Here is a 15,931-nt window from a genome sequence, read left to right on the forward strand (position 1 = left end):
TACATTTCGTTCCCTAAACTGTCTGTTGCACTGAGAATCTGGGACTCTGGTTTTCACGGGCTACTGAGGCCGGCTGAGCAAGAGCACGGTTCACTGAAACAGTACGAAGCACCCCTGCTTTGCAACGTGCAGACTTTCAGCTTGGGACCGAGTTGAGTTGTTTTCTGTCTCCTTGCTGTTGGCAAAGAGCTGCCTTTGTGGTGTTCCTGCAGCTGCCCGACGACTCAGTCGTGGTTAGCGAGGAGGTGCTGCGAGGGTCGCTGTCTGAACAGTTCCGTGGTTTCGTCAGCGATGGATGACTCTTGTGTTACAGCACGTGGCTTCTGGAAAAGGGCTGAGTCAGTGCTTCCAAACCCTCTGGCTTCCCTGTCCTCACCAGCCTTCCCTGTAGCCTCCTGCATTCCACCAAGCTCTGCGTTCAACGGCCGCGTGGGACGCTTGAGCATCTTGCGGGGGGATTGTCAGAGGAGAAATCCCAGGGTTGGCCGTGGTTCCAACTGAGGCTCACACCCGGTCCCCAAACGCAGAGCCGCTGCTCTGGCTTGTGCCCCTAAGCATTTGGTTTCACAGCCAAAGCTGTGTTGCCTGACTAGCTTAGGCCAGAGCCGTGCCTTGGAAGAACGGGTAGAACGTACCTGAACAGACCTCCTGCCCCCAGGAAAGCTTTCTCCCCGTTGCGTTATGGGGTTACTGTATGCCACCGATCATAAGCATTTGTAGCTTCATGCCGGTACTGTCTTGTAGCCCAGACTTCCACAGGAAAATTATTAAAATGGCTGGATCAGGAATGCCCAAATCTCCTGTGTTCCTGCTGCAGTGATCATGTGAGTATGGCCTGGAAACCACTAGACGATGTAAAAAAGGGAGGCCAGACAGTTATACTAGAGTTAAAGCACAGGACTGGAAGTTATCCATCCTGTGTCCGATTCCTTTCCCCGAGTCCCTGGGTGCCTTTAGGCAAGGCACTTCCTCCCTGAGCTGCATCAGCCCCATCTGAGAAATGGCGGGAGCATCCAAGTTTACAGAGGGCATTAAGGTCCCTGCCGGGTCGATGTCTGTCAAGGGCAGAGTCTGTCTCTCTTGTTCCTAGAAAGGATGTGAACGTGCCCTCCCATTCCGTTTTCAGGTTTTGATTGCTGAATCACAGACCTCTTAAATTTAGGGTTAATGCCCAAAGCTCTCTGGTTTGCAACAGCAGTTGGACATAGCCTGTGTTTGCAGACTCCTTTCAAACAGTAAGAAATACCTCTCCTGCTGAACCGCTAGCTCTCGCAGGAGCGTCTCACCGGGCCTGGCTGCAAAGACAAGGAGCCCAGGCTGAGCAGGTGCTTCGGGATCTTTACCAGGGCTGGGCAGATGCTGGTGTACGGCTTCTCGCTCAGTGCATCCTGGCTGGGTTGGCAGTGCCAGGGTGCAGCACGCAGCCGGGCAGGGCCCCGGCCTTCCCAGCCCCTGCCAGCTCTGCTCAGCTCTTCTGATGGCTCTGTCCCTTTGCAGGTGAGGTGGCTCCCCGTAGCAAGCGGCGGTGCGTGCTGGAAAGGAAGCAGCCATACAGCGGGGACGAATGGTGCTCTGGGCCGGACAGCGAGGAAGACGACAAGCCCATCAGCAGTGCACACAGTGAGTGTCTACTTCCTTACCAGCTCAAAAGCTTGGAGAAAGCCAGGTCCCCCCTGCAGCTCAGCAGGGCAGATGGCACCGGCACCTTTAGCTTTGCCTGTGTATGCAGACTTAGCCGGGTGCGTGGCACGGTGAGCCACTGCAGTTGGTGGTCGTTGTGCTGTGAGAATGTTGGTGGCCACGCGGTGAGGTGTGGGGCCTATTTTGTGGAGACGCTGCTGAGATGCTGGAGGGGAAGGTGTTGAGGTTGGATGTCCCTGCTGTACGTTGCTCTGGCCGCACCACCGGCAGAATTGCCATCTTGAAAGCGTGCCTGGCTGAAATCTGGTTAAGCATGCCTACCCTGGGCATAGGGGCAGCCAGACCACGCGACATTGCCCCTGTCGCAGCGGCTCAGTCTGTGCCAGGCCATCCACCTGGCTCTCCGCAGCTGTGCTTCATAGAATCATTAAGGTCGGAAAAGACCTCTAGGATCATCTAGTCCAACCGCCAACCCAACACCTCCATGCCTACTAAACCATGTCCCGAAGTGCCACATCTACACGTTTTTTGAACTCCTCCAGGGATGGTGACTCAAGCACTTCCCTGGGCAGCCTGTTCCAATGCTTGACAACCCTTTCAGGCAAGACATTTTTCCTAATATCCAATCCAAACTTCCCCTGGTGCAACTTGAGGCCATTTCCTCTTGTCCTGTCACTTGTTACCTGGGAGAAGAGACCGACCCCACCTCTCTACACCCTCCTGTCAGGCAGCTGTAGAGAGCGAGGAGGTCTCCCCTCAGCCTCCTCTTCTCCAGGCTGGACAACCCCAGTTCCTCAGCCGCTCCCCATCAGCCTTGTGCTCCAGCCCCTTCCCCAGCTCCGTTGCCCTTCTCTGGACACGCTCCAGCCCCTCGATGTCCTTCTTATACTGAGGGGACAAGAAGGCCACTGAGGCTACAGAGGCTCTCGGGGTCTTGGCCGTGGTTCAGGCAGGGCTGAGCTGGCCAGGGTGTGCACCGTTTGGGGCAACAAACTGTAGGTCTCTCCTGTTTTCCAAAAGCATCAAAACTCTTTGATTTTTTTGTATCTAGAATTCAGTTTACTTGCGAGTTGCAACAGGGAGAATATCTGAGAGAACAGGGCAAGGTCCTGTGGAGCCCAAGGGCCGCGGCTGGATGGAGAACGTGGAAGCGTATAAAACCAAGCAGAGGGTGGCCTTTGTGCCTGCCAGCGCACCGTAGCCGTCCTCTCCAGGATGTTCCCTCGTGCCTCTCCAGTCCGCAGCCCTTGTGGGAAGGGATAGTGCCGCCTCCCTGCCGCAGCCCGCTCCACCATCTGCCTAATTACAGCTGGTCAAGGTGGGGCTGTCCAGGGGCCGGGGCTGGCAGCGAGGCAGCGCCTGCGTGCCCGTGCTGGTGGGGGCTTTCCGGTGATGTCTCCTCTCTCTCAGCGCTGCTGTGCCAGGGCTGTTGCCCTGCGGTGGGTCTGCAGGGAGGCCCGCGGTGAGGGGCTGGCGGGGGGAGAACAGGCCTGCCTTGGGGTAGCGTGCGCGTGTGTGAGGGGCGAGGCAAGAGGAAGGCCCGCGTGCTCCGGTAATGGCGAGGCTTATTCATGTGAATTGGGAATACGCTCTGATAACGGCCGACGATTAACAGCCCCCGCTCCAGCGGGCAGCATCCCCTCTTCCCCCGCTGCCGGGGCCTCCGTCCCGCGGCCGGAGAGGCGCAGAGCCGCGGGCCCCGTGCCGGGGACCGGCAGGAGGCGGCCCCGGGGCAGCGGCCACCGGCACGGCGGGGAGGGCCGGGCGGGTGCTGCCACCTGCCGGTGGCCCGGCCGGGCAGCGGCTCTGCCCCGGGCCCGAGCGCGGCCTGTCCGGCCCCGCCGCCCCGCAGGCCCCGGCCCCGCCGCCCCGCAGGCCCCGGCCCTGCCGCCCCGCAGGCCCCGGCCCTGCCTGCCTCCTGCGCTGGCTTTAGCAGCTCGTCTCCTGCCCTCCCGCAGACTGTAATGTAGCAGATCCTGCGATGTCCACAGCCTCGCAGCTTGGCCCAGGGTCCAACCCGCTGCCGAACCTGAACGAGACCGGTTCCTCCAGCGTGCCTCATGGTGCTGCCCCCGGCTTACGGTCAGACGCTGCAGGAGGCGGAGGCGGCGGAACAGGAAAGCAGCCTTCGCAGTTCGTTTACGTCTTCACAACGCACCTCGCTAACACGTAAGCAGTAAACCCTGCCCGTCCTCCGCCGGCGGAGGGCCGGCCTGTCACTCCTGCCCGCTGCGTGCTGCACTTGAGTGCAAGAGAGCAGGACAGACCCACATCGCTTTGGTTGACGGAGCGGGTCCCCTCGAGGTTCAGGAAGTTTGCTGGCCGCTGCTGCCGGGGGGCAAACTTCGTCTTCAGTGCACGCTTCCTCCCAGCGATGCCCAGCACCGCGTTCTGTGACATGCGCCGTTCACTACATCTAGTCAGCATCCGACGCAAACAGTCACCCAAAGCAGTGCGGACTGCTGGTCTGATTCAGAAGTCTCTAAGGGGGCTGGGTGTCATGGGGAGTGCCGCTTAACGACTGGCGTTCTCCCCTCGATTCCTGCCTTCTGTCCTGCATTGTCTCAGCCGTGGAGTCTTAGCGAGGCTGTTTAGTTTGAGAGCTCTGCTCTGCCACAGGTTTGGTGTGGTAGATCCCAGTGCACCGCAGCCACAGCCACCTTAGGGCAGCAGGCAGCGGCAGGCACAAGCCGCGGGCACAGAGCCAAGCGCCCATCACAGGACGTGGGAAGAGGGGAATTCCAGGGCAAGCGATCATCAGTTGGAAAACCTCATTGGGGTCTGTGCAGGACAGGTGGGAGGACTCTGAGAACATCCTCCCTTCTCGGTGACCTCCAGAGACTTCCCTCTTCCCGCAGGACTGAAGAGCGGAGGTGGCAGCTGGGGCCTGGGATGGGTGGGATGGGGCGCAGTGCCTGTTCTCGAGCGGTTTGTGCTCTCTCCCCAGAGCTGCAGAAGCTGTCCTGCAGGGTCGAGCTGACTCCATTCTGGCCTACCATCAGCAGAACGTCCCACGGGCAAAGCTGGACCAGGTATACCAGCTATGAACCAAATGCTCCTGTCGGCACGTGCTGCCGACTGCTGACCCTTCCCTTCTGACGTGGCCATTCTCCCCCAGCTCTTGGCTCAGCTGTGGTGGGAAGGGGTTGACAGAACGCCCTTTCAGTGGGGTGGGAAGCTGCTTTGCTGTGGAACCTCTTTGGAGGGAGTCCTGGCTGCTGTCAGCTGCGAAGAGTTTGGGATGGGGCACGCTATGTGGCCCCGCAGCCACGTGGGCAGAGAACACCTGATCACGCGTTTCCAGGGCATGTAATAGGGCCTGCTTCTTCCCCACAAGAAATGAAGGTGAACTGCCACGGGGCATGTTTTTGGGACAGAGAGGTCTCCTGCAGGGTGCAGGGAAGAATACCTGCCCAGGGTTTTTCCTGCTCACGTTTCTTTCCTTTTCTCTGCCAGGCGCCAGCTCCTAAAGTGCTGGGGGTTGCTGAGCCGCTTCCGATTAACCCTCCTGCTGCCAACACTCCACAGTCCCAGCCACCGGCACCTCAAGCGAGCCAGCCGCAGCCGCAGCCTCCCCCGCCGCAGCCTCCGCCTCAGACCATCAGTCAAACACCTTTGCCTGCGCCCAGCAGCCTGCCCCAGGAAGGGACGAGTGAAGATGTCCGGAGAGATCTGACTCCCAACTCTTTGGGGAACAACAGCGGCAGCAACCAGCCTGGAAGTAACCACCCAAATACGCCCACCGCGTCTGCCAACACCATGCAGCCTGGGCAAGTGGACTCCTCCGCCACGTCCAGCTCCAGCCTCCTTGGGGAGGGCCCAGGCCCAGGGATGCCGGGGAACGGGCAGGCAGGCCTGGGCCCCAGGAACCCCATGAACTCGGAAGGGCTCTCGAAGGAGCAGCTGGAGCACCGAGAGCGCTCTCTGCAGACCCTGCGGGACATTGAGCGTCTGCTGCTGCGCAGCGGGGAGGCCGAGCCCTTCATGAAGTCCAGCCAAAACGCGGGTGAGGGCGGGACTGCCCCTCAGCCGCAGGCTGCCCCTGCCCAGCCCCCCGCGCCCCCCGCCAGCATGAAGAAGTATGAAGAGCCTCTGCAGTCCATGATCTCCCAGACCCAGAGCCTTGGTGGGCCCAGTCTGGAACACGAGGTGCCCCACCACCCAGGCGCTGACATGGGGCAGCAGATGAACATGATGATGCAGCGGCTGAACCAGGACAGCCTGACACCGGAGCAAGTGGCCTGGAGGAAGTTGCAGGAAGAGTACTATGAGGAAAAGCGACGGAAAGAGGAGCAGATCAGCATCCACGGCCGGCCCATGCAGGAGATCATGATCCCGCAGTCGATGGGGAGCATGATGATGCGTGGGCCCCCGCCGCCCTACCACAGCAAGCCTGGAGAGCAGTGGCCGCCGGGCATGGGCAGCCAGCTGCGGGGACCCATAGATGTGCAGGACCCCATGCAGCTGCGGGGAGGGCCACCCTTCGCAGGGCCACGGTTCCCTGGGAATCAAATGCAGAGAGTCTCTGGCTTCGGAGGGATGCAGAACATGCCCTTGGATGCTCTTGGGCCCATGAACGCCATGCAGAGGCCAGTCAGGCCCGGCCTGGGATGGAGCGACGATATGCCTCCTATGGGAGGCCCCGGGAACTTTCCGCAAGGCACCTTGCCCTACCCATCGGGGCAAGGGGACCCCGAAAGGTTCATGAATCCCCGTGCCAGGGAGGAGATCCTGCGGCATCAGCTGATGGAGAAACGCCCAGTGGCAATGCAGAGGCCCATGGGGATGTCCGGCAGCTCCATGAGCCAGGGCATGGAAATGGAGAGGATGATACAGGCTCACAGGCAGATGGATCCATCCATGTTTGCTGGGCAGATAACGGGGGACAGCCTGAGCAGTGCCCCGATGGGAATGGATTTTGCAGGCACTCGGGGGATGCTGAGCCCCCCTATGAGTCAGTCGGGCCTCCGGGACATGGATGCACCCATGGGCCCCGGCAACCTCAACATGAACATGAATGTCAACATGAACATGAACATGAACCTCAATGTCCAGATGACCCCGCAGCAGCAGATGATGATGTCGCAGAAGATGAGGGGCCCCGATATGATGGCCCACCAGGGCATGAGCCCTGAGGAGCTGGCCAGGGCGAGGGCTCAGAATGGCAATGGCAGTGCAATGCTGGGGGGACCCCAGAAAATGATGATTCCCTCCCAGTTCCCCAACCAAGGACAGCAAGGCTTCTCGAGCGGGCAGGCGCCTTACCCCAACATGCCCCAGGAGATGGGCAGCGGCTCGGACATGTTCAGCCCTGAGCAGGGCACCATGCCCGTTGGGAGCATCGGCGGCACCACCAGGCTCAGCCACATCCCTCTGCCCCCGGCCTCCAATCCCACCCCCACGCAAGGGGGCAACCTGGCCAACATGCACCCGGCACCTTCCCGGGGGCTGGGCCGCCGGCCCTCTGACCTCACCATCAACATCAGCCAGATGAACTCCCCCAGCATGGGACACCTCAAGTCTCCCACCCTCAGCCAGGTGCACTCGCCACTGGTCACCTCCCCCTCTGCCAACCTCAAGTCCCCACAGACGCCCTCGCAGATGGTCAGCATGCCACCTTCAAACCAGTCTGGACCCCTCAAATCCCCCCAGGTGATGAGCTCCTCGCTTAACGTCCGGTCTCCAACTGGCTCGCCAAGCCGCCTGAAGTCCCCTTCTATGGCTGTTCCTTCCCCTGGTTGGGTGCCGTCTCCCAAAGCCACCATGCCCAGCCCAGGAGTCAACCAGAGCAAGCAGACTCTCAGCATGAACTCGTCTGCTTCCATGGGAGGACTGGATCAGGGTACGCCGGGTATCTTGTGTGCGAGTGCGCGCGCGTGCTCGGTTGTGGTGAGCGTGTGGACGGTGCTTCTCTCCAGCCCGCGTGCTCTCGCAGGAGACGCTCGTGCCTGTGCGTGCCCTTACGGCTCGTGGAGCGAGTCTTTTTGCCCAGGAGTCCAAACAGGGCCTTTTCGGGTGCCCGGCAGGGCAAACGGAGCAGCTTTTACTTCAACCCCGGCTCACGCTCTGTGATACAGGCAGCAACAGATGTGTCTGTGCTGGGCAGTCGGGGGCAGTTTGAAGTGGAAGTCCATCACCATTCTGGAGCAGGGTCTCCGCGTGAGCCTCCTCAGAGTCCGGAGGATGCTGGTCTGTGCCGGCTCTGCGTTTTGCAGCCTCCTCTGGTCACTGCCGTCGGAAGGAGGGGACGGGGTTGCTGTCTGACGGGAGCAAGCCACGGTGTGCGGGCGGTACTAAGCTGGTCTCTCTCTTGCTTGCAGGTTCCCTCCCTTCTGGGCCCCGGAGCAGCTCTTCCGCACCAGCCAGCAACACCTCTGGCACCATGAATCCCAACATGCCTTTTACTTCCTCTCCAGATCCATCCCCATCCCAGAACCCCCTCTCGCTGATGATGTCCCAGATGTCCAAGTATGCCATGCCCAGCTCCACACCGCTTTACCACAATGCCATCAAAACCATCGCCACCTCTGATGACGAGCTGCTGCCGGACAGGCCTATGCTCCCGCCTGGAAGCCTGTCAGGTACGTACTTCTGGGGCTGGGCTTGCGAGGGGTCGGACCGTCTTGTGGCTGCCAGCAGGCCTGAGGCACCAGGTGGAGGCGGCATTAGGAACGGTGTTCTCCCACCGACTGCCGCATCAAATAGCTTAAATTTGCCCTCGTTCATAATAGCCTGCTCGCTTCTCCACCCTGTGCCCAGGCTGTCCACCGGCTTTTGGCTTGGGTGCGCTGTCTGGAGGGACACGAGCCAGTCTGGCATTTGAGGCACCCTCCTTCCGCGAGCTCTGGAAGTTTTCGGAACTACGTTGACCCTGTGCGGACGCGTTGGCCCTGGATTTTCATGGCTCCTGGAGTTATCCCAGGCCCAGGGCTTGAGGGCAGAGGTCTGCTGCTTGGAGCCCTTGTGTTCTCGTGCAGCGGGACAGGGACGCGCTGAAGAGGGTTTGGGAGTCTGGTGTTCTGAGTGGAGCCCAGGTGCCTGTGCAGGCCAGGCTATGTCGTAGCATAGTTCTGATTTCAGTAGGCAACAGGCAGATACGCTCCGCTAGCTGGCGGCAGGGGTGAGGACAGCTAGGCAAATGAGTGTTTTTCGTCACTTGGTGACCAGCCTGAAGGGGAATTCCAGCATGCTGTACCACTTGATTTAGGGGTTTAAAGGTGTCTGAGAAATATTTTTGGCAGTTTTCAAAATGAAAAATCAACTTTTTGACTCTTTCACTGCAGAGTAGTCACTTAGGTTGACCGCAGGCATGCAAATGCGTTGGCTCACTCCTAACCCGAACCCCTCCGCGAGCACTGCTCGCTCTGCTGTACCGACGAGCACAGTCCTCCCCTCCGGCACAGCACCTGTGTTGGGCTGCCGACTCTTCTGCTTTTTTTCTCCTCGCCCCCTGAGGCCGTGTGGTCACAGGAGCTTGCCGGGTGGCTAACCCTGCAGGCAGGCAGCGGTGAAGGGCCACTCCTCGGTGCCTTCCAGGCAGCTGAGCGCCCTGCTGAGATCATGGTGCAGGGCTGTCCCGACACCCAGAGCCAGCCGGGACTCTGAAATCAGTGGGCTGTAAGGAACTACAAATCCAGCGTGGGACTGGATGAAGCTGGAATAGCTCTCTGCTGCTGGTGGGCCTGGGGAGCTGGAGCCTGGGGCGCTTTTTCCTGGCATCGGTGCTTTGCAAGCCCGTCTTGCGGCCGCTTACTGGGCATCACGCTCCGCGCTCAGGGCTTTCTGAGCAGGAGTGCTTGGCAGGCTTCCAGGGTGTGGATTTTGCAGCCCGGAGCGGTCTGCGGGCAGAGTAAACTCGCCTCTCTTTTTCCTCTCCTTAGGCGTGGCGGGGAATCAGCCGAATCAACTGCACTTGAACTCTGTGGGGCCTGGATCCTCTCAGAGCCCCATGGGAATGAACCTGCCTGGTCAGCAACCCCTCTCCCACGAACCGCCCCCCACTTCCATGATGTCCTCCCCGAACCCTCTGGGCTCCAACATTCCTATGCACCCGAGTGCGCCAGGGGCAGGCGTGCCCCCCCAGAACCCCATGATGCTGCCCCCGGGGCCCCAGGACTCCTTGAACCAGCAGTGCGGCCCCGTGCCCAACAGTTCGCAGATGATTCCTTCCAACCAGCTCGTGTTCCCCCGCATGCAGCAGCCCCACAGCGCCATGCCGTCTCCCGCCGGAGGCATGCCCATGGCCCCTGGCGGGGGAGGCGGCCCTGGCATGCAGCAGCATTACCCGCCGGGGATGCCCTTGCCGCCTGAGGACCTTCCCTCCCAGCAGCCCAGCCAGATGCCCCCTCAGCAGCACATGATGGGCAAGAACATCCCTCCTCGGATCGGCGAGCCCTACCCGCCCGTGCTTCCCGGGGTGGCGTCGGTGCTGAACGACCCCGAGCTCAGCGAGGTCATCCGCCCCACGCCCACGGGTATCCCCGAGTTTGACCTGTCCAGGATCATCCCGTCAGAGAAGCCAAGCAGCACCTTGCAGTATTTCCCCAAGAGCGACAGCCAAGCGCCCAAATCGCAGCCTTCCAACCTCCACCTCATGAACCTGCAGAACATGATGGCTGACCAGCCCCCGGTGCGGCCAGGTATGAATGCCCCCAGCCTCCCCGGGCAGCAGGGCGTGCAGAGGGGACTCGGCATGCCCATGTGCCATCCCGGACAAGTGCCCATGCTGGGCAGGACAGGCATACCGCCCCAGCAAGGCATGATGGGCAACAGCATGCACCAGGGCATGATGTCTCCGCAGCAGAGCCTGATGGCCCAGCAGAATTTCATGCTGATGCAGGCCAAGCAGAGGAGCATGTCTGTGTCGGGGGAGATGTACGCTCAGACAGGACACATGATGTCACCTCAGGGCTCTCTCATGGGGCCCCCGCCTCAGCAGAACCTCATGGTCACGCACCAGATGAGGCAGAGGAGTGTCTCCCTGGACAGCCAGATGAGTTACATCCCCGGGCCTGGGAACATGGCGAACCTGCCTTTCTAACCCCGGCTGGCGCTCAGGGGTGGGGAGGGGTCGGGGCTGCCTGTACGAACATTTCTCAGCCTTTCTTGGGGGGCGGGTTGGGGGCCAACGCCGGTGGAGGACGCCACGTGGGATGCTTTTCATATCGGATTCGCCTCTACACAGAAAACCAGATGTGCAGTAAACTTGATGTGAATTGGGTTTCTTTTTCCTTTCTTTTTCGGGGAAGGGGAGGGTGGAGGGGCTGGGAGCGGGGCTGTTACTTTGAACCCTGCGTGGTGACCAGGGACATCCAGACCCTGTGGCAGTTTGTAAAGTTCTCATTTATGGTTTTCCTCCGGCAAGTGTTTTTCTTTCCCTTTTTTATCTCGCTCTCTTTTCTCCTTTTTCTTTTTCTTTTTTTTTTTTTCCTTTTTTTTTTTTTCTTTTTAAGCAACCAAAATGTGCAAGAGGGTTTTTGGAACTAGCTGTAAATAGGTCGCTGGGAAAGGCAAAACTTGTGCTGGTTTTTAATTGTTCTGTATTTCTGTGTTTTAATAGAAGCCTCAAAACATGTTTTACAAAAACAGAAACGAAAAACATGCTAAAGGCAACAGTGTACAAGGATTGAAAACTCTCCTTGGGGGAGGCAGGAGGATCCCCCAGGGTGCACAGGGCATTGAGAGATCCCATTGTAGAGTGACTCTGTGTCAAACCTGTGTTGTTCACGCGTCTGAACGGTTTGCATGTGCGGGGTGTATAGTTTCACGCAGATCTTAGGCCCCTGTGGAGGCTGTGCCGAGTACACGAACGCAAACAACGACCGAGGACTCTCCGTCGGGGAGGTCAGAGCTGCGGCCCCGGCGAAACGTTGCCGGAGCAGTGCTCCTCCGGCGGGGCAGAGGCCGCAGCTTCGCGGGATACGGCTGTTGCTGCTCCGGGGCGAAGCTGCTGTGGCTGGGACGGGGAGGATGCCGGCCCTTCGGCTGGAGAAGCGGCGAGGATCTGGGCTTCGCAGGTGATACCATGCTGGACCCGAAGGTCTCGACCGGCCATGTCGCCTCTAGTCCCTTCTTTTCCCTTCACGCTGTGTCCCCTGTGGGAAGGGCGGTGCGGTGCGTAGGGATAGATGGGCTCCGAGATGAGTGAGGCGATGCGTTCCCGTGCTTCCGGGAGAAGCTAGCTGTGAACCCCGCTCTTTTGTAGCCTTCCTACACCAGTCCTTTACCCATCCATCGCCCTCCGCGACTGCGCCGCACCCCCTCTACCTCTGCCGGTGAACGCTCTCCCAGGTCTTCCTCACGCTGGTCGGTCCTCCTCCTCCAGAGTTTCACAGGCAGTCTTCGCTCCATCTCACCCTGAGCTACCGGCAGCAGCCCCGCCCTACTGCACGATAGAGGTCCAGCCGTTGAAGATGACTTGTCCCTGCATGCGATACTCCATGTCAGTATAAGAGTTCTCTTGGATGCTGTCAGCGGCGCGGCCATCCTGCGCGTCGGACAGAAGAGGCCGAGGTTGCGTCACGGCCCCTCCGTTCCTAGGCTGGCGGAAGCGTGCCGTTCGGGCTTTTCTGGATGCGCTCCACCCTCCCCATTCTCCACTCCGTAAGGTCTTCCCGCACGCGGCACCGATGGTCTTTCCCGTGTTTGTTCACGGAGGGGACTGTGGGGTGACGCGCGTGCACTTCTGCACACAGTGCAGTATCTCTGGACCTCCGCGGGGACCGCGTTCCAGCATGGTGTACCCTATGGGTATCCGACGGCGAACTCGGGGCACGCGATTGCCAGAGGAACACCAGTTGGAGGATTATCTCTGCAGAGCCAGACTCAGCATACTACCTCTCTTGTAACAGAGCTCACCTTTCCCTACTTGCTACTGCAGGGAGGAGGGGGCTTTCGGAAAGGGAGATTGTCAAGTAGCGAGCGAACAGCAACGCTTATTATCACGTTGCAAGCTGTTCGGAAAGGCCGGCGGGTGCTGAAATGTCAGCCCGGCGGCTGTCTTGATCCAGTCTGTGAGAAGATGGAGCCACAAAGTCCGGCTAGGAATACCTTGAAGCCTTGGGGTGTTTTGTAGCGAGCAGTACTGGGTGGGAAGCATGGGTCCGGATTCGAGGAAGGATTTTGCTCTGGTCTCCTGCTTTGCGTGGTTTTGTCGTGTACGATGTGAGCGAGCAGCGTTTTCGGAGATGGCAAAACGGGAGCGATCCCGGGAAGTGCTCCTCCCCACCTTGGCAGTTGGAGCAGAGGAACAGTCTTCAGCCCAGGCTAACGAAGCGTGCTTTGGACCTGACATGTTAGCTGGTTGGATTCTCCATCCTTTCAGGGCGTGCGTTTCACGTGGGAGGATGTGGCTCGAACAGATGTAGCTCTTTCTAAGCTTGACTTGCCTGAAAGGCTGCGGCTTCTCTTGGCTGCACTTCGGGGTGTTGGCTGCTGGTAGTTTCTCATAAACATCCAAATAGCAATGCCAGCCCCAAACCTTGCTCATCACCCACCAGCTAGTCTCGGTTAATCTGAAGCCATAATATTTTCTATACGGAAGTTTTTTTGTTTGTCTGTAGACAGCTGTTGTTTTAGCCCGGTTGAGACCTCCACGTGTCCGTATCTTCCCCGTTGTCCCTTTCACCTAGCCCGAGTGAGAAGTTGCCCGGGGCCGGCGGTCCTCACGCTGTCGGCAGCCCGTTGTCCCTGGGCCAGCCAGAGCTGCGGCGCGCCACCGTGCAGCGCTAGGGAGGTCGGCGCTGCCCGCTTGCAGGGACAGGGCAGCGCGATGCTATTTCTGCCTGGCGGCAGGAGGAAGACCTGTCCTTCGGTGACAAACGAGTAAGAAGCAAAGCCTTTTGACTCGGCAGCCCTGGGTACAAAAGGGAAATCCTGATGCTAGGTCAGAGCTGGGAACTTCGGAGCAGCAGTCGGCACTCTTCCGCAAAATCCCACCAGCCTGGAGCCAGCCCTACCCCTGCCGCTGCGATGGCTGGACAACGGGGAGAAGAAGTGCCGCCCAACACCCCTCCGCCCCGGGCGCTGCTCCCAGCCGCGCCTGTGAACAGCAATATGGCAGCAGCTTCTCTGGAAGCTCAATAACAGCCAGTCCTTGATAGACCTGGGCAGGGTTTGCCATCAGCCGGTCGCCCACTGCCGTGAGCTGTGTCTAGTCTCGTGTCTTGTAGTTTATTGCTCGGCTTCTCAGCTTGAGTTCTGTGTACTGACTCCACCTAACCACAGTAAAAGGTTTGCCCATGTTTTAGCCATGACTTCGCCATGTTTTTCCAGCTCCAAAAAAGCATCTTTCAGTACGTCAGATAATCACACACTCGGAATTAGCTTTCACGTTGAGGTAATGGTGACTGACCTGTTCTCTGTCATCCCATGGAGAAACTTCCCCAGTCATTTTGTACCATTATATAAATATATATATAAATATAAATATATAAATACAATATGTGAAGACATCTTATTGGTTTTTATTTGAAACAATTTTTAGGCTTGTTTTTGGGTATCTGTGCTGCCTGTAATGTATTGACCTGTTTTATAGGTGCCTTTTTATTAAAAAGACGAATTTCAAAACCTGACCCTGTGCCTGTCTTCAGTGGGCGGCAAGTGACTTTCTGCGGGGCTGCGGGCAGGTGTGCTCAGCCGGCATCACCCGCGGCAGGCTGGGGCTGATCAGAGGGGCTCAGCTGGCCCCCCGAAAATACCTTACGGCAGGGGGGCTCTGTTTGCCAGGAGAGGAGCTCTTCTGCGTTGCGGGAGTCATCTGCGCCTAAGGTATGCTGAGACTTGGCTGCAGTCGGCGTTTTCTTCCTGTGAAATTCGGGCGGCCCCGGCTCGTAGCGGGGTCAGCTGTTTAGCGCCTGCCACGCTCTGTGCCGGGTGGGCGATTTGGCCCTCCTCGGCCACTTGCGTGCTGGCTCCCCGGCATCGAACGAGACCCAACCACACCGCTCGGAGCGGTTCGTTACCGTACCGTGGGCTTCGCTGCCTAAGTCCAGGCTGTGCTGGCTGTTCTCTCCCACCCTCTGCCGTGCCAGCCCATGCTCTAGCTCCTGTGGCTTGAAATGGACCATCTTGTCTAGCCTCTGCAAACGAGTAACAGTCAGGAGGCAAACAGCCTCGTTTTCCCCTCCTGCCTGCTGCCGGTCCCTGCGCACGTCTGCTCCCAGCCACTTGTGCCTGGCAGGAGAGCTGCAGGCTCCCAGGCAGGGGTAGGTGAGGGAGAGCGGCTCGCCGCCACAGCTGCGAGTGCAGCTTCCAGTGCTGCAGGTCCCTTCTCCTGCGGCTCTGAGGCGGTTGCTGTGTTCCTCCGTCAGAAGAGAAGCTCCTGCCCTTGGCGAGATGGCTGTGAGCTCCTTGGGGGAGCTGGGACAGCGGTGCTTGGCACAGACCTGCGTGCGCCCCTGCTGCGAGGCTGGGCCCTGCCGCTTTACAGGCAGCGGAAGCTGGGCCGGGACTGGGGAACTGCCTTCGCAGGACGTGGGACAGGACAGTCCTCCCCGGTAGGTCGAGGGACGTGCGCAGGGCCGGGGGCTGAGGGGGGCAGGCAGGGCCACCCTGGGCACCTCAAGTCCCTGGCAGGACTGCAGAGCAGAGAGGTGACCTAGAGCAGGGACTCGCTGCCCAAGCTGTCCGCTGGTGCCCGGAGCCCCACGGTTCCCCTTTGTTCTGGGCATCTTGTGGCCCGGCAAAGGTTGCGTGTGCCGTAGCTGCCACGCGCTTGTGGGGAGCCGGAGCAAACGCAGAGCACGCTGTGATGGCAGCGGGGCGGGAGACCAGTTCTGGGGACTCAGGAAGTGGTGGTGCTGCCGTCTGTGCGCAGAGCCGGGGTGGTGCACGCGGCATGCTGCCCGGGACCCAAGCTCACGGGCCTTGGTGGCCGTGGTGTCGTATGTCCAGAGCCACCTGTGCTCAAAATAAGGAAGACGCGGCAGGCAGCAGTACAGACGCTGAAGCGCTTGAGCATCTGTTTGGTTCTGGGAGACTGGGGTGAGGAAGCCGGTCATCTTCTTGATAAGGAAAATGAAACTGTGTGTGAGTCACAGTGGGGCAGGGGGTGCTAGAGCTGCTGGGAGGGGTGCAAGGGCGTGGGGAGAGCCCCTTCTCTGCAGCACTCCCAGGCACGCGTTCATTCATGCGTTCCCTGGCTCGCGCTCGTCGGTGCACGCTCCGCTGCCTGCCACGGCCCCGTGATCGCTGCTCGCGTGTGGCAGGATGCTCTGCTGAAACACCCCAGCTCTGTCTCCTGGGAGACTTGGTCACCCCATAGGACACGCAGACCAGCACGCTGTTGTGG

General features: G+C 59.8%; 1 protein-coding gene across 5 annotated transcripts in view; it reads left to right on the forward strand.

Annotated features, from left to right (window-relative positions):
• BCL9L (BCL9 like) overlaps window positions 1–14,213 on the forward strand; it is a 79,640-nt gene extending 65,427 nt beyond the window's left edge. For 3 of the 5 annotated variants that reach the window (XM_072884683.1, XM_072884682.1, XM_072884684.1), the window contains 6 exons: window positions 1,498–1,620; window positions 3,600–3,810; window positions 4,589–4,673; window positions 5,098–7,483; window positions 7,962–8,222; window positions 9,522–14,213. In XM_072884683.1, the coding sequence (XP_072740784.1) occupies window positions 1,498–1,620; window positions 3,600–3,810; window positions 4,589–4,673; window positions 5,098–7,483; window positions 7,962–8,222; window positions 9,522–10,681 (4,226 nt within the window). In that variant the 3' untranslated portion in view covers window positions 10,682–14,213. The remainder of the gene's footprint in view (window positions 1–1,497; window positions 1,621–3,599; window positions 3,811–4,588; window positions 4,674–5,097; window positions 7,484–7,961; window positions 8,223–9,521) is intronic. The other 2 variants (XM_072884681.1, XM_072884680.1) reach the window with 2 other exon arrangements.
• The last annotated feature ends 1,718 nt before the right edge of the window (window positions 14,214–15,931 follow it).

The sequence above is a fragment of the Ciconia boyciana genome, chromosome 20 (assembly GCF_034638445.1).
Source record: "Ciconia boyciana chromosome 20, ASM3463844v1, whole genome shotgun sequence".
NCBI classification, from domain to species: Eukaryota; Metazoa; Chordata; class Aves; order Ciconiiformes; family Ciconiidae; genus Ciconia; species Ciconia boyciana.